Source organism: Anser anser, assembly GCF_964211835.1.
Source record: "Anser anser genome assembly, chromosome: 6".
Lineage (NCBI taxonomy): Eukaryota > Metazoa > Chordata > Aves > Anseriformes > Anatidae > Anser > Anser anser.
In genome coordinates this window covers 32146001-32173097 of record NC_139726.1, presented here as the reverse complement: position 1 = coordinate 32173097, position 27097 = coordinate 32146001, and the positions used below count along the sequence as shown (strand labels likewise).

General features: G+C 41.1%; 1 protein-coding gene across 3 annotated transcripts in view; it reads left to right on the top strand.

Annotated features, from left to right (window-relative positions):
• The window catches only part of SPAG16 (sperm associated antigen 16), a 399263-nt gene that overhangs the window by 351899 nt on the left and 20267 nt on the right, over positions 1–27097 (top strand). The window contains exon 21 of one of the 3 annotated variants that reach the window (XM_083841614.1): positions 11408–11489. The exons of the other annotated variants lie outside the window; for them this stretch is intronic. Coding sequence (XP_083697740.1) covers positions 11408–11474 — 67 coding nt within the window. The 3' untranslated portion in view covers positions 11475–11489. Of the gene's footprint in view, positions 1–11407; positions 11490–27097 lie in introns of those variants that run through there. 3 annotated transcript variants of the gene reach the window in all.

Sequence of the window (27097 nt, the reverse complement as noted above, 5' to 3'; positions counted from 1 at the left end):
TGCTGCCTGGTCTTCATCCATACAGACATGGCTTTTCTCCCAAGAACTTCCATAAGCCCTGGGGTTTTATATAAGCGTATACAAGTGGCATACAAAGTATGGGAGTGGAAGGAGCACAAGCTTATGTATACCACTGGGATATAGTATAGCAAGAGGTAATGTATATATCCGTAAGAGAAGCTCAGTGCAAGAATTACTGGAAGAAGTTATTTTGCTGGAATCGAGATAGATCTTTGCCATAATGTGTTTACCAGCGACTTCTCTATTGTGATTTATTGAGAAGCTCTGTTATTGCTTTTAATTTTAAAAAGCCATCTATAACCTGTTCACGGGAATGAAACTCAAGAAAGCCATATGTTCAGGATATTGTTGTTAGTGTGTTATGTTTTATGCTTCTTCAGGACGCCTTAAATGATTTCTCTGGTGGTGTGTCTCTATTTTGTGGGTATTGCAGGTAGCTCTGGGTTCCAAGTAAATTAAATCTCGTGTTGCTGCTACTTGTTCAGAAAAACAGCTGTTTAACTTCTGTCTTTATGGAAAAACCATCATGCAAGTATGTAATTTCTTTTGCTGAGACTTTCAGCATGGTTATTAATTGTTTTCCTGTACTCGTCTGAAATGGGTCGGTCTAGGAGAAGTAGGAAGAAGGCAGTGTGATGGTTAACAAGGTAATTGAGGAAGTCTGCACCATGTGTACTGGGCTGCGAGGAAGGAGGAACAAAGATGTTTGTGCAAGCAGCTGATAAGCTCCTGTGTTGTTACAGAGGACGTGTGCTAGTCGAGCCAGCCTTCTTTCTGCTCGGTCACAGGTAAATCATGGCACGGTACAAGCTGACTGCAGTATCAAAACCATATCAGAAGTGTCACATTTTCTTCATTTCACTGACATGCACTGAACGTACATGTCATGTTTTGCTTTGGTCTGTGCTTAGTTGGACCGTTGCCCCATCACTGACACCGAGCAGACCTCCCTGGGTCAGGATCATTTCTCATTTATGGCAGAGCAGTTGAAGATTCTCTCCTAAGCTCCCCCTTGGCATTACGAAGGGTGTGTGTGCAGAACAAATATAAAAAAGACTTCATTTAAGGGTAATACTCTCCGCTTTGTGACTCTGAAAGCTATTCCCACATCGCTGCCTTGCAGGTATGTGTGTGCCGTGCAATAAATCTGGAAATACGAGTACCTAGAGGAGTTGTGTCAGTGCTCCAGCAGCACCAACAACCCGTGCTTTGGGGAGAGGCTGTGCAGGCGAGCCCGGTGCCATGTGCAGCTCTGGAGCTGGGGCTGTGCATGCAGGAGCAGATGCTGGGGTTAAGCATTCACAGATACCCAGGACAGAAGAGAAGTTAGCTTAGCGTTCTATCAGTGTGGTCTTTCCTCGAGGAAACCCTAAATGTACAGATGTTGTTGGGCTGAAGTGCCACAGGAAATTATTGTGCACCTCTGCTTCTTTAAGTCGTTGTTGTGTTGTTTTTTTGTGTTTGTTTGTTTTTGCTTTTTTTTTTTTTAAATAGACGTATCTCAGGTTGTTAGGGAAGTGCATGCAGTACTTTGTACGTCAGCTGAAGCACTAATTGCCCAATGCCTTCATGCTGTAACAACCTGAATTATACTTCGTATCCCCCTTCACTTCTCTGGTTTCTGAGTGCCTTAGAAATCATGAGAGCTGGACTCAGTCAACGTGCAGGAGAGCAAGGAGAGCTCCTAAGCGCTGGGTTTCAGCCCATGAATTAACACGGCTACTGGGATAAGGGGACTATATCTTTCCACTCCTCTGAAGTGCTTAGCTCACTAGTTGTGTGCCATAAAATAAGCGGCAATAACAATAATCTATGTCTGACCGTTCAGAGGAGTGAATCCACCGTGCCTTCCAGCAGTTCACAGTCAGTAAATGGGATCATATAGTGCATATCATCTGCATTTAGTGTGACTGCCTGCTACAGAGAATATTGATTATTTTTCCGTATTATAATTCTGAGTTTATATCTTCATTTCTTTCCTAGCAGAGACTCACTCTCTTGGCCCAATGTGTTTCTCGGTAAAGAGAAACCTGTGAAAAGTGCTGACTGGAGCTGAGTGTGATCTGTCACAGTGCTCTGGGTGCAGGGTTGCTCATGTTTGTGCACCTGATGGATCAACACAAGCAGGTATTTCTGGCAGAAATCCTCTGGTTAGAGAACTGAGCTGCTGGTTTCTGCATGCCTTGCACTGCTTTTCCTATATGCTGGCCATAAGAACTCAAATAATGTGGCCACTCCTAGATAACAAACAGCATTCTTTTCACCGAAAAGAAGTCTGAAATGTTCTTCAGATTCGTATATTAAAAGTCATAGGTTGTTTGCTCTACCTCCAGGTCACTGGGTACTGTTCATGTTGCATAAAAATTCAGGACTTTTCCACTTGCTACATGGAAGACTTTACTTAGCTATTTTAAGAGCTTCAAATTTAGTTACAGGGAAAGGTAGAGAAGATATACCAGCTTTCGAGAGAGAGAGATGAAGAACCAAGGCTGGCTTTCTGCCTTTCATCTTGCTGTATTGTGTAACACCAATTGCACAGAGAAGCACTCTAATGCGGGGAGCTTGCTTTACTCCAGGCTGATGGGATCACGTATTGGCAGAACGGATGAAAAGTCACAAAAGGTGTGGAGCTGAGCTGATGCTTTGTAAAGATGCTAACAGTTTGTGCTGCTACACACACGTAGATGCAGGTGGGAACTATCCCAAACAGGGTGGTAACACCAGAGATGGTGTGGCATCGTTGTGATCCACTTACTACCTTAGTGTTTTGCTGGGTTTGGACAGTGATGTTTCTCTTTACCCTTGGTCTACTAAATCGCAGGATATTCTTACCCGCAAACATAGGTAACTTTGTTTTGCTGGTACTTTTTTAATTATTCACATGCAGCCTATCCAGTTGAGCTCAAATGGAAGGAGATGCTTTATTCCAAAGCAGCGATGCATTAGAAGCATGTTGGCAGCATTTTATATTGCTCCAACACTTTGTGTTTAATGAGGAAAACACTTTAAGTGCACACATCCCGTTGTTGCAGAGAGGATGAAGATATCTGAGTAGACTCTGTTCACATTTATGATCATTCCAATCCTGTCCTTTTTGTTTAAGCAGCAATTTAAATTAGCATACAAATAAACATATAATACCTAGAGCTTTTACCGGAGTAGACACACACACAAATTATCAGAGGGAAGAAGAGACATTCAGTAAAATAAAATGACTATTAAGTGTAGCTGGAGTTTACTAAGATGCACACTCATTAAAAGCAATTGTTATTATGAACAGTTCCTGTTGATTTAAGAGCTTTAGAGTTCACCAGTTAACCAGGGAGTTCAGCTAACTTGTAGGAACAAGCGGCAAACATGTCGTAGCCTCTCCTGTGCAGGTTAAGGACATCCAAGCCAAGGGATGCTGCAGCTCATACTGAAGAAATCGGGTACATGCAGACTGGATCTGTCAAGGGGGAAAAGACATCTAAACAGATAAAACCAGAACCTCAGCTGAGGTCAGTTAACTCTCAGATGTTAATTTTCTCGCACCGAGAAGCTGGGCCTTGTTCTTCTGTGCCATTTTCCTTTCTGAAGAGATGACATTTGTGTAACTCTAAAACCCATCTACTGTTGTATAACTGTTGAAGTTCTGGTTCACTTTTTTTTTTTTTTTGAGTATCCTGAGAAACCTTTATTCAGTATAAAAGTACTGCTCTGTGCAGATACAGGGCCTGACTCAGAGCTGCTGTAAGTCACATTAATTCCTTTGCTGAGGAGGGAATTATGGCCCAGCTGCAGCTCTGGCATGTGCTCTTACCAGCCATTTTCCACGGGGAGAGGAGGGGATTTTGCTTACCGGGATGCAATTTGTGGAAAAAGTAAAATCCAAAGAAAGCCCAGTTGAGTTGACGTGGCTGATGGGAAGGGAATAACAGGAAAACCTGCTATTAAACAGGACAGGTACCTTCTACTCCCTTCCTCTTCTGCTCCTTTTTGTAGTGGAATGAAACAAGGCATTCCCAGGGACTGAAGGGCAGAGTAGAAATGATGAATGGGGGGAAAAAATGCAGGCCACTGCTCTCGTAGGGCAGCTGCATCAAACAAGCACGGCCTCAATGGGAAGACAAAGAGCCCCTGCCGGTTTCTACCATCTGTGAATCTGACCTCTATTACTTTCATACGATTTTTCCAATTTTCATGAAAGATTTTTCTTGTTTTCTTCAGTTTCCAGGAAACTGCCCAAGAGCATATTTTTATTGAATCTTCTGTAATTTCCTACCGAGGCAATACTTTCGGTGATAGATACCTATGGACTAGTTTCCCATCGTAAAAGCTGTTCTGGCTTGCTTGACTAACGTTTCATCTGAACAAATACTGTGAAGACATGCCTGCTCTTCATCTAGACATCCTGTTGGTGGATAGAGAATCTTCCTTTTCCAGGCCACCCTCCACTGACATATTTTGTCTCTGAACATTTTCCCACTCTTCTGTTGATGGTTATTCAATGTGATCTCACTTGCCTTTTCTCCTTGTTAGCTGCACAAAGCCAAATTCTGCCCATGAATTCAGGAAAAGCTTGCTTCATGTTAAATGAATTTCATGTAACGCATCTTACTGGGAAGCATTTAAACCATGGCATTGCTGAACTTTGCCTTTCTGAGTTTCTTTGTTAAAATGACACATCATTCCTTTCCTTTAATATAACAGTAAGTAGCTTCGGCATATATTTCTACCCAAAAATGTTTGGTACCATTCTCTTTCTCCAGCATGTTTCTTTTCAGCCCTCATTAATCCTTTTATTAATGGGTGTTGTTTTAAGTGAGTGCCACATCACTCCAAAAGAGTACCCGTGTACCTGCATAGCTTTTTCTGGTCTTCTTTCCCTTTTAACTTATGCTGCAGCTGGCTTTGCTCTCTGAGTCCAAAAATCTAAAACCAGATCTTTTATTCTTGGTAGTCTGTTTAGAAATAAATCACTGATCTCTCTTCTTCTGAGTCAGGAAAGGGAATTTGGAATTGAAACTACAGGTAGGCAAAAGATGCTGCTGGCAATTGCAGCCTGCACATTCAGATACAAAGCATTTAAACTTTTCAGGGTGGAAATGATTTTCACCGTAATCAGACTGAACACTCAAATGAAAAAAAATAAAAGCTCAACCTTTTCATACTGGTCCTGTGAAATGAGGTGTGATCATATCCGTACCTCTGGAAGGGAAATGAGTGTGATTAATGAAGCAAATCATACATTTTAATGTGCATGATAAAACTGTTACTCCAAAGAGAAAACAATATCTTTAGCAATTCAAAATAATGTTATTTGCACCTTTTTTTTAATCTGCTTTTTCTTTTCATTGCCTTCAAATTCTGGTAGGCTGGCATTTATTGCCAAAACATTACTATTTCAAGTCTTTCCCTTTCTATTTGCCTTTCCATCTTCTGTACATATAACGTCCATTCTCTCTTCCTCCCAAGATGAAATACTTTTTATATTGTGTGTTTTTCTAAGTCTTTCTGCAGATAAATTAACCACATGAGGGATCTTTTCAGCAATCTTTCCCGTTGCTGCTCCGTGGAAGCTAATAGGAATGTACAAAGAGTAAAATATGTCTAAATGTTAGATCCATTAACTTACTGACCTTTAAAAAGGTTGGATGGCAAAGTGAATACTAGTATGGCTAGTAATTTGCAGTCATTGAAAACTAACTAAACATACTTAAGGAAATGCTGAGGATACATGTATGCGATACGTTTCAAATTCCACTGAAATTACTGGAAAACCACTGGTTTCAGCCAGCTTGTGGAAGAGGCTCATATACTCATAACCTTATTAAGGCCAGCTGATTTTTCCCGTGCTCCATTATTTCATGCTCAATTTGTGTCCTAAAACAGAGAGAGGTTGTAGTGTCATTCCCATTGGAGTTATTACAAATGTTTTTCTTTCTCATACATAAAATTTCAAGCACTTTTAAAAAAATGTTCCAGGGTTTTTGCTCCCCACTAATTCTACTGAAAGGCTGTTTGAAGACTTCACATTTTTAATGGTTAGAAACCTTTTGATTTTTAGGTTGCATTTATTCATAATTGGTCAACTGTACTGAATTGCCTTCATGTATGTTTTTCTTTCATGTAAAGCTTCATGCTTACTCTTGTAGTGTAAGTTACCAGATCATCCCCATTCATCCTATGGTCAGATGCGTCTTCCTCAGGCCTGGCGTGCTAGAAACAGGACAGGTAACAGGCATCATCAGTGAGCTCTCTGCGATCACTGGGTTGTGATGCTGTGAAATTGTTGACGGGCCATGCACCGGTACGTAGAACTTCCCTGCTTTCTACAGATAATTTTCTCCGTATGTAAGGTTATTTGTGTCCCCAAAACCAAGGAGAGCAGCAGCTCATTTCAGGCCTATTCCTTTGCAGGGAATTGCAATGGTCAGTGCAAAACAAATGAGTTCAGAATCCCGGGAAGTATTTTGAATTTGATATACAATATTCTGATACTCAGAAAGGTGAAGTGTCATGAGGCACTGGAGAGTTAACTGCAATATTTTGCAGCCCTCTTACTTTCTAACAGGTAAATGTGGGAATGGAAGGCTCTTACTGCATGCCGTGTTTCTACATCCTGTGCTTCTCCATGCCCAGCTGCCTCCTGTTGCCCTATGGAGAGCTTGATGGTGTTGGCCGGCCCCTGCTCGCTGGAAGGACTGTGCCATTTCTTCTCCCAGTATGGGCAAAGCATTCGGATTTTGTGCACCCTATACATATCCATGTGTGTGGGTATACATTGCATAGGCTGCTAGAGGAGTGGCACTGGCAGTGAAGCAGAACCAGACCGAGGTCCTTCACCTGGGAGTGAAGCTCAGTGTGCTCATGCCATGTCCGAATGTGATTTTCCATTGGGAACACGCTCTCCTGTGTCTGCACCGCTTGCATTGCTTCTCCTCGAAGCATCTTCGCTTCCAGTATGACCTTTGCACTAGTGGCCATGCCTCAGTGCATCTTTTCAGCCTGTGAAATGCCAGAGTTGAGCACGTTTTGTATAGGAATTCCTGTATCACGGAGCCCGCAGTCTGCTTTGCTGGTGTGAACATGCTACGTGAGTTACTGGGTGGTCTGCAGTGGCTCCTACACCTTTTCCTAGCAGATTGTAACTCATTCAGAACTCATCTCTTTTGTGTTAGGAGTTTGTTTGGAATAAATATGCAGGAAATCTTTGTGTTAAAAGCTGTCAAGGCATCTCAGTGGTGTAACACAAGCGAAATAATGTGTTTTTAAAATTATTTTGATTTCATGAGCAACCTCATTCCACTTTGACATGTTGTGGGAATCTGTCATTCACACGCATCTGTAATGTAACCAATACTCAATATTAGGATAACAACTATGCAATACTAGATGGCTGCACATACCAGGGACTGTCATTACCAGGTATCTGTGATGTATTTGTATCAATGCATAAGGAACACTGCATGTGATTTTTTTTTACATTGAGAGTAGACTCGTTGATTTGAGAATGGCTTTTTGTAAAGGAAGACTGTTAATTCAGTGAGTAAAGTAGCTGGAATCTGTCCCTTTACAAATCAAATATATTCCTGTTTTGTTAGGTGTAACTGGAGTTTCTTTGAATCGTTAAGTTACATTTTTTCACGCCCAGACTATGCAATATGAATCCCAATTTTCACAGTCCTTCTGTCTGTTCAGATTTGATTTTGAATCAGAATTTTCTTAGTCTTTCTCTATAGCATGTGCTGATTTGAATGATAAAAAAGCCTTCTCTAGTATATATCCTGGATGAAGTAACAATTCCTAGGTCAATCCAGAAGTAGATCAAAACCTGTGCGGTTTATCCAAATTCAGAATGTCAATGCAGGCTTCTGTAGATCGATCTGATGAATGAATATTCCTCAATTGTGTTCACCATCTCTTTTATCAAAGCTCTACTGCTTATTTTGTATTGTTGGATCTCTCTTATATTTTCATGCCAGCTGTAAGTACATTTTCTCAAGTTTTTTCTCTGCCAGGTTTGGCTGTTACATTGAATGTGATCAGATTATTTTGTGATATGCAGAAGATTAGTCATTTAAGACTGAATTGGTAACTGATTGCAAAAGTTCTTCCTGTGAACCATGCATCTTGTGAGAAAGAATAGATCTAAAGGAGTGTCTTTATGTTTAGAGACTGTTCCAACTTCTATCTGTTTAATTTCTAAGCTAGGCTGCTTCTCCAGAATTTACCAAATTAACATCAGTGCTTCAAAGTAACAATAGGAGTTGCTTTTCTAATTACACTTTTATTGCTTAAATACGTGTTTAAACAAAGGCAGTAGTTCGCAGATAATAGGCAAGTACCTCGTTTCAGTTAGGAATAAGTCAAAATACTCCATAACATCGTCCTAATTCGTACAGCTTGTACAGTTTGTTCATCTCCCTGTGAAAGACGCCATCTCAGCCGACTGTAGTCATCTACAAGTTGCTCTCTCTGTGGCCTCTGGAGAGATAAAGAGTTATTTTTGGACTGGTGATTCATCTCATCCAAAAATAGTTTAGATAAATCAGTAGTGCAATATAGACCCAGAACCTGTAGCTGACTAAAGTCGGGCGAGGCATAGCTCACCTTTGACACGTGATGCTGTGAGTGTTCTCTTACGCGTTTATGAAGATGAAGGATTTGCTTAAAATGACACGTAAGAAGGATCGAGGCCATGTTCTGTTTCATCTGCGTTCTGAAGTGATCAACATGCATCTAAAATGATGCTCGTGCTTCCAGGGCACCATGCTGTGTGCCTTGGGAAGCGTGCAGCAGTAACAGCGTCAGAGAGACTCCTCCACTTGACACGGGTCGCACTGCGAGGATGGCAAAGGCTGGAGGCCCTGCTTGCAGATGAGGTTATTGAAGAGGAGGGAAATGAGGTTTAATATACTGGAAGGGAAAAAGGAGGCGCTGAAGCAGGTAAATGATAAGCAGGAAGAAAATGAGTCAGTGAGTGCTTAGCAGAAATGAGCAATTGAGAACTCTTAGGAGTGCCAAGGAACCAGGAGGAAGAAAGGTTTGGAGAGTGGGGTTTGGAGAACAAGTTCTCATCTTATTGTCATCTCACAAGTGTTCACTCTGCAGTACTTTTCATTATAATGTGTGTCTTCCGTAATCCACTTCAGTGTGTGTAATTTGTGTCGGGGGAGTGAGCTGCTCTTATCCTTTTCACTGTGAGACTGGTGCTGCATCCAGCCCCGTACCTTGAATCAGCCAGGCTACCTTCATTCATAACGCTTTGGCTTTCTCCCTAATAATAACAGTGTCCTCGAGCTGACTCAGATTCATATCTGGACAGTTTATCTTCAGATCCCAAGACTGTTTTAAAACATTATCTTAATACTAACTCCTGTTAGTGGTTAACTGAGTGGGCCTGGTTTTTATTCAATATCCCAATGATCTCAATCCCAATAGATATATTCTCTCTTTTTTTTTTTAAACTGCACCTTTTCTAATAAATGCATAGTCAAAAGAAAATGTGCTAATACTCTGAACAAAGCAAGCTTTGATTTCATGCTTTAGCAAATCAGTCAAATTTTATCATTGTCACTCATTGGTGCTTCCACAAACACAACCTGTAGCAACCTTTTTTCCTTTGGAAAGCTTTGGAATGCTTTGGAATGCTTAACTCCCTCACAAAATACCAAGTTCTCATTGATCAAAGCAAGAAAGAGGCAAATTCATCTGTATCCATGACAAACAGATTTAGGATGCTATATTTGGGTCCCTTTAAAGTAAATAATCTCTATAAAAGATCTCTCTGACTTTGGTTTTAACTGGATTTCCAATATAAATTTTCCCCATGTCATAGAAATCTCAGAATAAAGGCAACTATATAAATATATAGTAAGTATGTAAATACTTACATATTTCCCCAAACTCACAGGATGTTTATTGAATAGCCGTGACCTGCCAGGGGGAAAAAAATGACAGTGAGGGATCTCATCCGACTTGGTAGTAGAAGATTGGGAATCCCAGCACCCATTGCACCAATCCATTGGCATTAGCACACAGCACTGCAGTCCATGCGTAACATAAATTCACAGGTATTGCTCCCTGAAAGTTAGGCAGAAGGTTTAGGACTGAAAATTTGGCTGTTTATGTCTTTACTCGGGTTGCCAGGAGTGGGGGACGTGGGCACAGGTGGCACTAAATATGTGTGATCACATGTATTTGGATTGCCATGGTAGTACAGGATCTTAAAATCTTAAAATGTCTCGGCTAAAAATAGCAAGATGGTAACAGCATAAATAAGTTATTAATATTCCTCCGTCTTTAATATCTAGAAAAAGATAAATAAGTAACGGACACGGCAAAAGAGGCATGGTCCAAAGTCACTCAGGGTCAGCCGAAAACCGGCTATGAGCATCAGTGGGATTTGCACTTGGGAGGATCCGAGAAACAGCGAATGGTCAAACTCAGAACTTCAAAAAGCCAACTACTTCTCCAAGAATCTGCTCCAGCCCCTTTCAAGTGCCAACTTTTTCCCAAAAGTGCATTTAAAGAGTGTGGAGGGCCAGGCAGGGAAGAAAGAGAGCTCACAACAGAAAGCTTTCTCGTAAATGCAGAATGTACCCAGAGGATATTAGAAGACTTTTGAGTAAACTGCATGATTGTACCCTGGCTGAAAAACACAAGAGCCTGTAATTATGCTGTGTTGTATTTATTCACTGGTGAATTCTTTTAGCTCTTTTTCCCCCCATAGGATATTCTTTATTTACAGGTCATGTGTTTGGGGTGTACTTCATTTTTAATACCATACATAATTTTGTTTTGGAACCGAAATATTTATTAGAACAGTATAGCATATAAAAGCCACCTTTTTGCCTTTGTGCAGCTAAAATAAATAACATATATAATACATATCCATCTCAGCACTGAATATATTAAGGCACATGCACAGCACTGTACTTTTCAACATCCAGCTCTATGATTTAACTCTGCTCTGTACTATTTTTTTATTAAATCAGACAGGTTGGTGATCTATTTTGCTGTGGATAAGGATGTAAGCAGTCCCCAGTACTCTTCATTCTCTGCACACCCTCTGTTCTTTAAGATATTTATTGAAATGGTTGGTGAGGTGCAACAAGCCAGACATAATATTCCCCTTGCCTTTGTGCGACTACACTGTAATGAAGAATTAATAACAGATTCCTGAAGAATATTAATCATACTTTCACAAGCCAGTGGGGAACAATTTAAGTGCAGGAAAATTAATGCAACAGTCCAACTCGTAGGCCTGTGCAGAAAGTCTGAAAAAATGGGCATTGCCTGAAGAGCTTTCCTTCATCTGCGGTGCGGCGAGGTGTTTGAACACCGCAGCGCTCAGACCACAGCAGATCGGGGTTTCTCATGCCTCTGTCTCTTTTTCCAGCAATCCTGTGCCTTCTGCGTCGCTACTCACCATAAAGCCCTCTCCTCATGGGATGGAGAAGAGCTAAATGGAAAACATTCGTCCCCTCCTGTAAGGATATTCCCAGTTGGGACAAAATGGGATTTGACAGTCTTCATAAATTAATCCGGAGGAAAACCATGGGGTCAATGAAACCTGTTGTCTTTGAGATTTTCCAGATATTTCATTACAAACTTCATTCTTTTTTCATTCTGTATTTAACTTCTTTGGAAATAGATATTCAATTAAATTTCAAAGTGAAAAGTCATTTTAAACAAACCTCCCATTGAGGTTTGTCATCCCCAAGATGTCAAATGAGACATTCTGGTCATTGCTAAATGTTTTCCAACATTTTACCAAGGTCTGGAGTTTCTCAGTTCACAGGAGTAGTTTCAGTTTTGACAAATGGGTGTTTTCCAGGAGAAAAAAATAACTCTGTCAGAGACAGTCTGATTAGCCAGAGGGCAAAGATCCCAACAAGGCTTTACCATACCATGTTTTCTTGACGTGATAAATCTGTGATAACCCTGCAGTAGTTAGTGCCCTCCGTTTTTGCAAAACACAGGGTCAGAAGTTGACCCCACCAAACATCTTTAACGAAAAATGATAATGATCTGAGTATAATCTGTAAAAGAATTAATTTTTCAGAATCTCTTAAAGTATTACACAAAGGGGAATAGCGTTAGAAGAATCGTATTAATTAGACACAGTGTTACAATGGAAAAGGTTTATGAAGGAGACGACTGTTTCACTGCAGGCTTGTTTTTTTAATCAGGATAAACATACTGCATTGGGAAGAGCTGTACATTTTTAGTAAGCTTGCTGTTGAAGAACTTCAGCAAATGAAGGCTGAATCCTGGTCCCACAGTTCAGCACAGAAATGACTGACTTGTGGGAACAAGGGGTTGGGGGAGCTCCTTGTGACTGCGGTAATTATATGTGGGAAAAATCTCCCTGTCCTACCCCAGTTAGGGGTTTGTTGCTGTTTTCATGGATATGCTGAATAGAAAAGGAAGAGTGGGGTGGGAAGACCTGCATTAAGCCAACTGAACCTGGCAATGATTGTGATTGTGCTTCCTTTTTTTTTTTTTTCCTTTTTTCTCTATTCTGAGTTCTGTGACCGCAAAATATGGACCCAGAGGAGTCAGCATCCCCAGTCAGCCAGCTGAGAGGGCCCCCCCTGGTAATAAAGGTGGCAGAGGGAGCGAATATCCTTGGATAAAGTGACTGCTGCTCACTTAGAGGGAAAATGTGTTTTCCCCAAAGAGCTGGTGCTGGATATGTTTATCCTGCAGCACATTCACTGCATATCTGATCTGGACACATGCAAAGGAAGTCTGCATTGTGTTCACACTCACCCTGACCAACCTGTTCACGACACAGGTAGTTTAGGCACTGTGTATATGCCTCTTTTGTCTGACTGGGATGCTAGAAACACCCAAATAATACAGTTTCCAGAGACCCCAGAATCTGTAGGATTGCTCTGACTCCTGGTTACATGTAGGGATGATGACGTGAGGCTGTTATATCCCATTGTCTTTTCCCTTGATTCACCTATCTAGACAAACATGACACTGCTCCCCAGATTTAAATCTCTAGAGATTACACAAGAGATGGAAAGGGCTCTTTTTGGTCTTCTTGCCCTTGCTTTAGGGCAGGTGCATCAGCAGCTGGAAGAGTTCAAATATTTCTTCTAAATCTGCATTCTGGATATGGATTTTAGATCTTTCAGGCAAAGGAGGAATGACTTTGCATGTTGAAAGTAGTAATCAACATGCACAGTGGCTAAATTCAAGCTCTGATGTAAGCGCTACACAAAATCCCAATCAGCTCCTACCAGAATTTCATAAGGGCACGCAAGGATCACCGTGATTAAAACAGTGGTCTACTGAGCCTACTTTCCAACTGCTGCTTATTGTATTAATTCAAAGTTTTCTCTTATTGGAAAATTAAGTAGCAGGTGTAGTTTTAATGAACTGTAGCAGACTGGGTTTAGTGGTGTGGTAAATAGATTGTGATATTCATTTCCAATTAAAGTTCTTTTGCAAAGATCAATGAAGCACATTCTTATAAATTGAATCACAGTAAACTAATAAACAAATTTCTTTCAGCCTGCTGATGGCAAATTCCTATTTCCTTAACATGTTAGATCACATCATGGTATTAATTATATGATGCATGAGCAACAAAGAAGCAATCATTTATTTAGCAGTAGTTTTATATTTATTTTTACCTTGGAATTAGCTTTACAGATAATTACATACCTATAGGCAAGGAACATTAAGCAGTAGAAAATGGAAATTTGAAGTGAGTATTTTTATTGCTTGACTTCTGTCTGTCATCCATAAGATTTAAAAAATCTTGTTAAAGAATGTGCTGCATTATTTGTTTTGCTGATTAAAAGGGCCAGTACATAAGGAAGGGTGCACTGTAACCTTTAAACTCAATTAGTATATGATACATTCGCATCAGGAGCGACAGCGTTCATGAATAATAGAGCAAAGGCTTCATTCTGCATCTGTAAACACACTGCTGTAGTCATTTAAAAAATTAAGATATTAACTTACCAATTTTAAATGTCAGCAGTATGTTCTTAGCATATAGTAATGGTGTGACAGTTTATTGGGATCCTGCTCTCATTATATAAGAATACATTTCAGTGCTGAAAAGAGCCCTGATCATTGATTGAGGTCCCTGAGGGGATACCAGCACATAGACTAGGCTAATAAAAACGATAAAATAAAGCTCTCACAGTATAATAATGTCATTTCTTGAGATGCTGTCACTATTATAGGCATGTCAGGTGCCTCTCAGAACGGATTGAACATCCCCAGAAGCAGCTTTTTGAGGCTCCCACTACGTGAGGTTACATCAGCTAAGCTCGGGTCGGGCAGGCCAAGCTGCCTCCCATCACATTTGGGGATCGTGGAGAGAGAGTCACATTGCTGGAGGCTGTGCGGAGCCCCGAGGTTACCCTTCGATGGCTGGTCCTCTGGAGAGGCCCCTCTCCCCCCCCCCCAGCTGCAGAGAGGAGACGGAAGCTCATTTTGTGAATGTCTTCTCTGTAAGTAACAGTAATTGGGGAATCTTTTTCTGAACAGATAGTTTTAAGTCTGGACATACTCATCTTCTGTCGTCTTCACGGCACTAATGCACTCACAACTTCTTTTCCTTTCGCTTAAGAGCTGCTGCTTTATTTAATTGGGGGATCTTACTTTATTCTGATCATTCTGGCTGCTCTTAATCTCAGGTAAAGTTTATTGCTAATGGTTGACCCCTTCCAGTTGGCAGTATTGAAATGTATCCTGTAAGGTCTCCCCAGCTTCCCTGGAGCTACCTAGGAGTTTGCAAGTGGAAAGCTACTGTTTCCTGACCAACTGTGGAGAATTCCACTTGTGAAAAGAAGAAAACCTCACATTTGCCTTTGTCTTATTTTTAATGCAAAACATGTCTTGGAAAATTTTGCAGTCGGCCAAAAATCTCTCTCAGGCTTAAATGTAGTCATTGTACAAGTACAGGCTACCTGGAAACCCAGCATTTATTTTCCTTACGAGACCGAAGCAGGAGATAAGAGGGAAAGATTTAGGTCATGTAAAAAGGAAAATAAAGTGGCTGGTGACTTCATGTGGCTTACTTGCACATTGCCATCTCTGTGCTGCCCTTGTCCTTGGCTTCCTTGTGTTCCTCATGTTTGCCTCAGAGGTGAACTGTAAGGCGCAATCACAGCCAATTTCTGGCTCTTCATCCTCCGGCAGATAGCTGCTATTCTCTGGCGATAACATATTTTCTGTTCTTCTTAGTGATCTTTTCACAAAAGCCTCCATAAAAGTGATTATTCTGTTTCGGTCGTGGCGTTAGGCTTGTCAAGGGGAGCAGGAGGAAAGAGCAGAAATCTGGCCATGGCTGTAAATCACAGGGCATGGAGCAGAAGGGTGAGGCAAAACGTCGTCCTTCTGCGTGTGGACCGGAGACTCTCTGAGGTCAAGAAGACCTGAAGTTGTCATTCTTCAAACCAACCAACCAAAAAAAAAAAAAGGCGCTATCTTAATGCTGTGGATATCTGAAATGCCTGGTCCTTTCAGCTCTTTGTGTGGCACCAGAGATTGCTCGAGATGTTAGGTTCACCCACGAGTCTGCTGGGAGCGTGCCTCTGGTGCAGCTGTGCCTCGTAACTTGATATTGCCCAGTAAGTTTAATGAACAAATATGAATTAGTGCCACTTCGGTACTTGTCTCGGACAAAGGAAGTGCTAATGTTAATCAAATATCAGCTGAAGGTATTTTAGCCAGTGGGAAGCATCTTTCCCTCTCCTTCAATCCGAGTTATTCTATTAAGCTAATAAGTTTGGCAACAGAAGGAAAGTAACCACTGCGAGAACGTACCAGACTTGAGATGGGAGGAAAATTAATCTGCAGCTTAATAGACTGAGAAATACTTATTGTAGTGCAAAATAAGGTTTGCAATATGATGAAGTACTTGTGTTATGTGAAACAGGATGCAAGAGAGAAAGTTTAAACAGTTTTCCTGAGAGAGCAGAGTTGGACTTGGTTTCATTATCCAGGGTCCGTCCTTCACAGAGAGCACTGACATTTGTGTAACTGTTAATTGCAGTGAGTTTGAAGGCAAATAGGTTTGAAGGCAAATTTAGCTGACTGGATTGTGGATTTTCTTAAATAAAACCATGTAGAAAGTCCATGTATACATAAAGCCAAATAGTTAAGGGATTTATGTAATGTGTACACTTGTTTATGTACATAGTCACCTCAAATTTGTGTGGGAGTAGGAATTTGCTTATTTTTTTGCAGAGGTCTGTTTGGATTTCCTACCAGCTTCACTACAGCAGACCAACAGGAAAAATCTTGGCTGCAATAAAGTCAGTGTTGGTATTCCCACCGACTTAATACAACGAGGGTTTATGCCTAGGTCATTAGGAGAGAGTGTAAGACAAATTCCTATATTAATATATTTTCTTCTCAGATTTTGCAAATAAAGATCAGAGATGCATGGTGGCAAAAATACTGTTTATTAATTGGTACTGGAAACACCAATTTATTTTTGTGTGTGAAATAATTATTTTTGGTTCATAAAAGCTCAGAATTATTAGCATAGGACGCCAGTCTACACAGCATGAGAGCTGTAGTGTAGGTAGGAGAACACCGCACGTAGTCTCTCTGAAAGTAGGGCACCTCTTGGTAAATCTTTCTTACTGTGATCTGTATCAACAGAACCACAAGTTTTCTTACATGCTCCCAGCCCTCCCCAAACCATTTTTTGCAATCATCTTCATTACATTCCTATATTCCAGCATTTCAAAGTTAAGCATTTTATCTCTGGCCTGAATTGGCAAGGTATCCGAGGCACTCATGAGTAAAATGGAGATGGAGATGTTGGATGTGCTAAAAGCTTAGGGAGGTACAAATCAGCTGGACAGACTCACAAAAGCAAAATCCATTGTGGACCATTAAATATAACGAGAGTGCCCCGAATCAGGAAAGCTGCAGATTGCTGTTGGCTGGGCAGCTCTTCTGAGGAAATATCACTGCATTCCTGCCCTCTTAATGGACCTTTGGCCCGAGCTATATGGATTTTCTTATATTCTTAGGTTTTTATCTACTATACTCTTCAGATCCCTGCCTAAAATCCACTTCTTCAGGAGATTTTTTCTTCCTTCTTTTCATGTTCTGCTTGTCATCTGTGGCCTTCGGAGGGGTATTGTTATGTTGTATAGCTCTAAAACCTGATGTAACACTGATGTAAATGCATTTTTAATTATTAAAAGTAGTTCAAGGTATCCGATAAGCTGGGGAATAGCTGCTGAAATGGAAATGCCATCTGGAGATCTGTTTATAAGTTTAGGCTTATCTATTCTCTTGGGTGATTTGAGTGATTCCCCCTTACACAGAAGCCGAGGACTTCGATCACCAGGTAATGATGTGGTTAACAGAAGATTGGATTTCCCGCAAGAAGCAATTACCTTGATTGATAAGAAAATTTGAGAAAATTCGTTCAAGACTTAATGAGATTGACAAGGTCACGGTTGAGCCAGGCATCCACCTTGAATAGATAAGGTTATATGTTTAGAAGAAGTAATCCAACGACAATAAGCCCCTCAAAAAAAAATGGATCATTTTTATCTACGCTGAGATGATGAATGAAAACATTAGACTTCTGCCTGTGACAGAGAGTCTGGGGTGTGAAGATCAGGAGAGATTCTTCACAGTCATTTATAGCACTAGTATTGCTGCCGTCCCATTTTTTTATACCATTAGAAAGAATATAAAAATGACTTTCAGAATCTTTGTGGCCTCAAAAATCATCCCGGACCTTTATCTTACAACTCTGTGAGGTGTTTTGTCTGTCAAGAAAACTGGAGGTCATAAGAGAAGGGATATCATTCCTGATTACGTGTTCACCTCCTGGTATCTGCAGCGGGGTCCCTCAGGGCTGTCAGCAAAGCCAAAAACACTTTTTAAATTCATGAATCCTGGACTGGTTCTTAGCCCGGGTTGAAGAAAAATGTATTGCCAAGATAATTAAATAAGACATTAAAAGGGGATAGAAATAGATGAACAAAGGATATGATTTATTGTTTCAAACATGCTAGGAGTCATTTATGGAAAATACATTTGCACATGTGTAGTTTCTCTCTTGAAGTGATGCAGAGGATTTTGCTCTTTGGTTTTCTTTAGCAAGTGAGATGAAATGAAGATGGCCAGTTGAAATGGGAACTAATACTTTTCAGTGTACTTTAAATATGAGAATTCATAAGACAGCAGGTGAAAACTAAAACCTACACTTCGGTACTTATCTTAGATCTGTGTACATGGTACCCTTCTGCCCACTTTTTCTTGATGAGCTGCTAATTACTGGAACCAACTAATTGAGGAATTTCTGCCTATATCTCATCCTAACACCTGGATGGTTTTAGCTATTTTTTAATATTTACTTGTGCATAGCAATTCAAACACACCATAGCCTTCTAACTGCACGTAGCTTCACCCTTAGAAGCAGGCTGGCATGGGAACCTCTGAAAAGGCAGAAAAGTTTGTTCTGTTTTTATTACACACACATATCCTTACACACAGTATACCCAAAAGAGGCTCTTCAAACTTATTTTGGAAGAGTTGCATCGTTCTGTGTTGGAAATGTGTGTTCTCAAGAGCTTATGTTTGCTTATATTGTATTTTTAAAGAGTTTGCATGTAGCAGGATTGAGTACACAAAAGGGAAATTAATTGCAAATAGCATAGGAAATAGTTGGATATGTGCAGTATGTAATTTTTTTTGGACTATAAGTACTTCTCTGTACACTGCATTCAGTTTTCGCTTTATGGATCACCCCAGAATGAATGCAAGGCAGGTGAACGTGTTCACTTTTCTGTCGGCTTCATAAACGCGGCCGCAGAAACCTGCAGCCCCTGATCCCCAGCAGGAAGGCTCATCCTACTTTCACTGAGCCAATGCCAAATAACTGCCCCTTAATTCTCTATTCATTTCACTGCTTTTACAATTACATAGAGTAAAAAGTATTCTCTGCTCACCACAGCAGGATTTCTGAATCGTTTCCACAGAACCCCATTACGCTTTTACCGAACACTTTTGATTTCATCTCTAATAAATTCTGCGGAAATCTCCGAAAAAGCTTAAACTACACCTTTGATGAGGCAGTGGTTCTATTTTCAGGTTTCAATAAATAAAGTATTGAAAGTACTTATATTTTACAGAATTTGTTTATATTGTTATCCACAACCCTGCATGAAAACACACTTAAAATGCTAATAGATCATCCTCCTCTTAGTTTGGAGGGATCCTACTACACTCTTAATGTTATTAGAAAGATTGAATTTTGAGTAGTTCTGCAGTCAATGGACAAAATTTAACCTAATTTAACAGCTTTAATGCTGAGACATAAGACATAATGCAGACACAAAAATTAAAAAGACGTGGAATTGCTTCTTGTGATGTAAATAGTCCTTTTTTAACATTTGCGTCTTGGTTTTGCATTTCTAATGGAAAGATTTCTTCAGCAATAAGAATGAAGCGATGTCCTCAGTGACAGATAAGTTACTTTGGCAGAAGGACGTTTTCAAAAGGAGACTCAATGAGAGGAGTGTGTTGAGTTGATGCAAAGGCACTGTGCTCACAGGGCAGTTGGCCAGGCTTCCCAGTGGGTGCCGAAATTTCTTTCTCACCTTCATGGCCCTATGATTCCGCCTTTTGTTGGGGTTGTGACTGTCGGCATCATTTTTCTTCCTTGCCAGTTTGTGGAAATTGTACTTCCTTTTCTTGGCCACGATCCTGTTCTAGTCATCTTGCTTGTGAAATCTAGCAAATTTCCTTCTCTGTTTCCTCTGTATGAAAAGTCCTTAATTATAGATAGTTACAGACGCAGAAACCTTACTGAGATATCATATATCAACATTTTCATCCCTTAGGATTTGATTTTTCAGCCTCAGGCAGCTTAAAACAAAACATTTCTTTCAGTTCTTAATTGGAAAGGAGGGTATTCAAGTCCTCCAAGAAGCGTTCCTTTGCTGTTGGCTCTTCTGTTGTGGCTGTGGTTTCTTCTTATTTCTTGTTGTTAGTCTTTGGTGTTGAAGTTGCCTAGGATTTTAGGTAAGCAACTTCAAACTGGGACATGTGCATAACCACCGAGTGCTTTCTTCCTCAAGTCTAGAGGCACTTTGCAGAGGTGATTCAGTTCTGTGCAGTGGGGGGTTCCGATTCCTGATGCATTCATTAGAGAGAGCGTCTGGGAAAAAAAAGTTCAGACAAGAGCAAGTCAATTTGTCTCCTTTATTAACGGCAAAATCATGAATCTCCTAGAGCTGGAGATCTGCCAGTTGCCCAACCCATCAGCCTTGGATCAATGCCATGCTGAACCTACGCACTCTGAGGAAAGCTTCATTGCTTTCCTAGGGTGTGGAGACACTAATTTGGTATTGTTCCTCTGATTGTATGGCCTCTCCGCAAAAGAGGAAAATGGATCAGGTCAATGATTGATGTGTAGTAGATCTCCGGAACTTTGCCACCTAGTTATTCAGCTTCATGGGATGCAATGACATAAATCAAGAGGTAGGTTGCATGCCAGAGAGTGGATACGTTCTGAAGAGAAGAAAGAGTGGCAGACTGTCAGGGAAGGAATTAATACGAGAACCAGAGAAATAATTTGTCCTTCTGTTCCAGATCTGTCTAAGTACTGTGAAGCCTAACTTTGCCCATATGAATAGCTTCTTGGAAGCCCTTCCTTCTCTGGAAGCTGAAAATACTCACATACTGAAAATGTACGTACCTTTAGTTAGGTGGAAGGTCTTCTCTCTCTACATACGTCCCATGTGTCTTTCTGAACCTGTGCATCTTTATCCCTCCTGTCTGGGAATTCACATGTACACAGAAAAGGTCATTTGTGTTACCTGCTTGGTGAAGAAGAGGAGAGCTTGTACAACCGTAATGAAAACAGCAATACAGAGAAATGCTCCCCCTTCCCAGTCAGAAGTGCATTTAATTAGCATAAGTCCTCCCTCTTCTGGAAGGAAGAGAGAAATAGCTCCAGGCTTTATAGATTTAAAAAAAAAAGGCTTGGGAGGAGATCTTTAAAAAACCTTACCCAGTGTGTTGTAAAACAAAGTATTTTAATGAAATATGAGAAGGACATTGCTTTGGGGTGGGAGTTGTTCATTCTGGCATACCAGACCAGCAGAGGGGAACAAGGTGTTTTCCTCATATGTTCATGTACGTGAAAGGGTTCTCTGCCAAAAGCTCTCCCTCTCTTGACATGGCTAATACCAGCAAGCTCAAGACAAGTGAAATATTCTGAGGCTTCATCTTCAAGCTGGGTAAGGGTTCCCTCCTCCTCCCCCATCAATATTTCCACCAGCTGCCAGGCATCCAACCAGTTTAGTTGGGTTAGGTTTCATTGCTTTGGGAGGGGGCATGATAAGGGTTAATAAACCTGTGTTCCTGTTGCTTGTGTAAGCTCTAAAATGAGAACATTACAGGCTGTGAGGGATTTGAAATGAGACTGCCATTCAGATTATGGTGACAGCTTCAACTTGACTTTGCTTTACAAGGATTTAAAATCAAACGAGGTTTCACTCTTTCTGAAGTCGTTCAGTGCCCTTTTTTAGCTTAAACCCAAGGGATAATTTTTCATGGTTCTTGATAGGGACTCTTCTGGCACTATCAGCCTTTCTATAAGTTAGCAGGCGTCCAGCCTTTGTGCTTACTCTTCTCTCTACTGTCAACAAGTTTGCAATCCAGGGTAACCTTTGAGAGGGTTTGTCACAATGCACTGTCAGAGCAACTAAACAGGCATCAAACTCATCTCCTGAATCCAGCGGGATGGCTTTGCAGCTGGCTGGGAATACCTGCTGCCTGACATTACCTTGTACTGTATACGACAGTTCTTGTTACCAACATTTCTAGGCAAACCCCTTGATGCTCTATTTTATTTATAATTGTTGCAAAACATCCTGGGCAGGTTGCTGTCCTCTCTTTCTTCCGCTGAGTATTTGTAAGAGTTGTTTGTGTAAAGTGAACCTTTTAGCTGAAATCAAAATTGAGTTAAAGACAGGAATTTGTGGGAACACAGATTGTCATAGCGCATCAGAGCAGTAGTTTGTCTGGAGTTGCTTAGTTGTCTTGCTTCTGACAGTAGCCAAGACCAGAAGCTTCAGGAAATATTTAAAACCCCTGCAATGGAAAATTTAGCAGTAATATGGGGCAGAAGACTTGTGGCCAAGTGAGTGGCAACCAGCTTGTGTGCTGGCACATCAGGGCAGAAACCCTTCGGCACTATGCCATCCCACCTGCCATGACTGCTTGGAGAGTCTGACTGGGTCATTCGAATATCATATTTCTCATTTCAGTCAGCATGCAGGTTTCTGTTTCTTTCTCTGAATCTTTGTCTCCCCACCATTGTACCTTCTTAATTATTTACCATTACCTTAATTATTTACCCTGTTACCGTAATTATTTACCCTCTTCCCAGCCCATGCTATTCTTTCTTGTCTGCAGTTGAATCAAACCCCATCTTCTGTCTTGCAGCTTCCTGCAGATGCTCCTGAGCACTTGACAAGTCTCTGGTGCCACAAAGGAGAGGCACTCCCATCCAGCCCTGCTGCCATAAAGCCTGTCAAGGCTGCCAGGATGCTTCAGAACTTAAATCTTCTGGCAGTGACAGCTCCTCCACAGCCTCTCCAGTCCGCCACTGTCAGAAACCCAGCTTTGGACACCAGCCATTCCTTCATTTAATATTTGGGTGGGTGGGTGGGTGGGTGGATGGATGGAAAGATGGAAGGTTGGAAGGATGGATGGGGTGATTTCTACCTACCTGCATGTAGTAGTAGTTCTAAATTGCTTGAAAAAAGCCTTCCCTCTTTCCAAGCGCAGACACAAAATTTCAATCGTCTTTAAAAGAGAATTCAAACTGTATTTCTGAAGTCTTCTTAAAGAGAGGTATGCAGTGCCTGATGGGTTTTTATTCTGGTATCTAAATGAATATACGTTTAGGATGCCTGGGCAAATTTGTGTAGAATCCTGTCTGTGTTTTAAATGCATGAGTTAAAGGGATTTTTGCATGCAAAAGGACCTTGAGATGAGAACAGTGAACAAATCTGCCTTCAGGTGATTTCTTTCCAAGTATTCTGCAGCCAGCTTTATTCTCAAATACAAAGTTACTTAATGTAAATGAATGAGATGTGCACCTCCTTTCCTTATATCCTCCTCCACTTCTGATACTTGTAAGGAGTATCTATTGGCAAAGCACTAGTTAGGCAGCAGCAGGTCACCTTTTTTCTCTCACGAGGAAACACTTTACTTTCTGGTTCGTGCCGGTGAGGTTCCAGATGAGTGCTGAGACTGGAATAAGAGAGAGGTGGGATGTGCTGACATCCCTTCATCACTGAAACCCCAAGACGAGGTGAGGCTCTACATTTAGAGAGCTTTTAGGTACAACATGAGACATCTCATCACATGGGACTTGTCCTCAAGCCAAAGATCCCCCTGCCTCAGATGGACTCGGCATGGGCAGTGTTAAGTTTATTTGGCTCTAGAATAGATTAAATACAAATACTGACTTTTTTTTTTTTTTACCACTAATGCAGTAGGATAACTGCCTAAATGAAACCTGAGATCTGTTGCATTAAATTAAGTTTTATACTGGCAATATTAAAATTAAAAGAATGACCCTCTTAAATCTGGTCTTTAAAATTCCCTGATGTTTTTTTAAGGATTTCTTTCTTCCAGTTCTTCCCCTGCCATGGCTTGTTTTTATTTCTCAGTAATTACTCGTTAAAATACCATGGTAGGCAAATGCAGTAGTGGAGGCATTGACCAAGCTTGTGGAAGGCAATTTGTGTGGCTGTGCTGCCTTTCCTCCCTGCACCCCATCTTGTGCATTTCGTGCTCTTTCCAGGGTCAAGTGCATCTCAGTATAGAAACTGTTTAGTGCTCAGTTTTTTTCTTATTTCACAGCAAGTGTTACTGCCCTAAGTTTTCTTTGAAAATTAATTAGCATAATGTAATTCAATACAAGGTCCGTTGTTCTGGGTGCAGTCTGAAGCAACTGATGGCAGGATTTCCAGCAAGGTCAATAATTCACTTCGTGTGGTGTAATTGACCTTACAGACAGTGACATTTTTAGCCCTCCATCATAAACAAACAGTGGAAAATACTTTTATTTACAGTATTTATTTGAGAAGGTAAAGAAAAATCATTCCTGGCCAATTTTCTTCACCTTCACTTTCAACCCCCTCGATTTCTTTCACTTAAGGAAGGTTTGACATCATCTCTTTCTGTTCCAAGGTAAATTTCTTTAATGCTAGCTCCAGGCATGGCCATAGGAGATGCAAATCCAGTTATCAGTCCACAATGGCGCACCTGAAGCTTTCTATAAAGACGCAATTTTTAGCATGATTAGAACCTCAGTACGAGCATTATAAAGCTTAATACATTTTATGTATTTAGCGGACTGTAAATTAGAGGACCGAGAAACTTTTCTATTCAGACAGATTCTAATTTCGGTTTAGAATGGAGGGAGAATGTATGTTCATTATGTTGGGTAAACTGGAGACCCAACTAGCCTGCCAGCAAAGCCACCTTTGCTGGCACTTGACCTGTCAGTGAAATTCAGTCCTCTACATGCCTTTTTTCTCTTCCATTGTGCTTGCAGAAATGCTCAGAGCAATCATCAAGCACCGCGCCAGTTGGGTTCTATTGATTTATCAAAAAATCCAAGTCATTTTGCAGCTTGCTCTGTCATTTTTTTTTATTTATCATTTTTCAAGTTGATTCTTTGAAATTTCTGGATAGATGCTGCAAGAAATCTGGAACTGCTCTCATAACCCCAGCTTGGCCGACTAACGCATACTTCTAGAAAAAAAAAAAAAGAATACTGAAATTGCAAAAATCCAGAAAATTAGTGAAAGTGTTTAACCCCAGCATGGTCTAAACTGCAATTAGAGCAAAAGCTGATGTCAAGAAGCCCACTGAGTGAAGGCGGAGGGGGAAGAGTCCTGCAGTCTCCCAGCACATCCATTATAAGCACACTTGTGGTTACGCAGATGCCTGGCTTCCCGGGCAAACACTTAACTGCAGGAGAGAGTCTGCAGCCTGCCACAAGCAAACACAGTACCTCCAAGTTGGGCTGTGCCAAAAGAGCCCAGTTCTTGTTTGCCATACTGGTCTTAAAGTCAATTCCCACCAAGCTTGATTGTAATGAAAACACATTCATTAACTCAAACTGTATCATTTCTCCCTAGAACAGCGGCTCTCTGTGAAACCACCATACTTTACAAAGCAGACAATTCCCATCGAGAGCATTCTTAAGAGCCACTAAGAAACACAGATCCGATCTTCAACAAAAAACCTGCCTTTTCGTTAAGTAGTAGTCAGGAAAACTAACTCCAGCGCACAACGTTGCCTGCTGCTATCTTTCTCCCATCACTGATGGCAGGAGGTACCATTTGGGACCATTTATAACAGAAGCTGTCAGCAAGTCTTTCAATAATACAACTACGCTGCCTCTTCTAAACACAAAATAACATGATTTGTGTGGCAAAAACTATTGCTCAGTGATAGGGACATCATCATCTCTTGTCTGCATTTGTTTTACTTTGCAGGGAGCTAATCAGGAAACTGGCAACACTTTAAACTGCTACCAACTACCAGTTGCCTTCTCAGCTTCAGATATGATGGAAAGGCAGCGTTTGTTCTTCCTGAATCACAGAATCACAGAATTGTCTAGGTTGGAAGAGACCTCCAAGATCATCTAGTCCAACCTCTGACCTAACACTAACAAGTCCTACACTAAACCGTATCACTAAGGGCTACATCTAAACGTCTTTTAAAGACCTCCAGGGATGGTGACTCAACCACCTCCCTGGGCAGCCCATTCTAGTGCCTAACAACCCTTTCAGTAAAGAAGTTCTTCCTAACATCCAACCTAAACCTCCCCTGGCGCAACTTTAGCCCATTTCCCCTCGTCCTGTCACCAGGCACGTGGGAGAATAGACCAGCCCCCACCTCTCTACAGCCTCCTTTAAGGTACCTGTAGAGAGCAATGAGGTCTCCCCTGAGCCTCCTCTTCTCCAGGCTAAACAACCCCAGCTCCCTCAGCCGCTCCTCGCAAGACTTGTTCTCCAGACCCCGCACCAGCTTTGTTCCTGTGACTGATCGGTTCTTCTGAAATGCCTAGAAGCCCTCTCTCTGCATTTGGTCAGTTGGAGCCACCATTTGGCATTCTTAATTTTTCTCCCAGGATGCTTCTGGATCTACTTGGTCCAACTCAGCTGTGTGTCTGAGGGAGAACGGTCAACACTATTCTGGCCCTTCCCATTTCACTTGCAAGGCTCCTAACCTGGGCTCAGCCCCTCCACGGCAGGTCCCTGGTGTAGTTGTGGTCTCTGGGTGTCTCACAGACTTCTCATCTACTTTTGATTCTCCGGCCTTATGCCCTCCTGGGGAAACAGGTTTGCTAGGAAGTCTTAATATTTCCTTGAACACCGGCAGGTCAGTGACACAAACATCTAAGCACTTGGAATTTTTCCTTTTTGTTGACATTAATCATTGTCAAGGACATCTGTTTTCAGCTTGCTCTGTAGCTTGACCTTCTGCCGGGGTCCTTACAGATACCGGGAAGTGATGCTTCCTACCATCAGCAAGTCAGACAATGGTACATTTTTTCTCCCTGAGCTGATGCTTGTCTTTTGTTTGATTCCACTGATGGGCAATAATTTACATATTCCTCTCTGCACACACCTAGAAAATAGTGTAGAAGGCACTGGAGGGGAGGAGAACATCAGTAATTATTCTTGCTTCTTATTTTAGGGTGGAACCGATGGCTTTGTTTCATTTTGTTTCCCTTTACCTCAACTTATTTTTTATTTATTTGCTTACTTTTCCTGTTGACATAACATTTTCTCAGTTCATATTCCTTAATCCTTTGTCATTTTCCTCTCATTTGTATCCATCTCCATTCTCACTTTCTTTGTTCTTTTCTCTTTCCTCCTCTTATTATTTTGCCCTAGATAAATTTGGTAACTGTTTCTCTGGTTTCCATCTTTTCCAAGATACCAGCCGCTCTTTTTGCCGCGATCCAATAATAGAATCGCGCTTCCTCTGACGCTAAGGAGATAACCCCTTTGTGCGTGTCCCTTTCTTCCTAAGTGATACA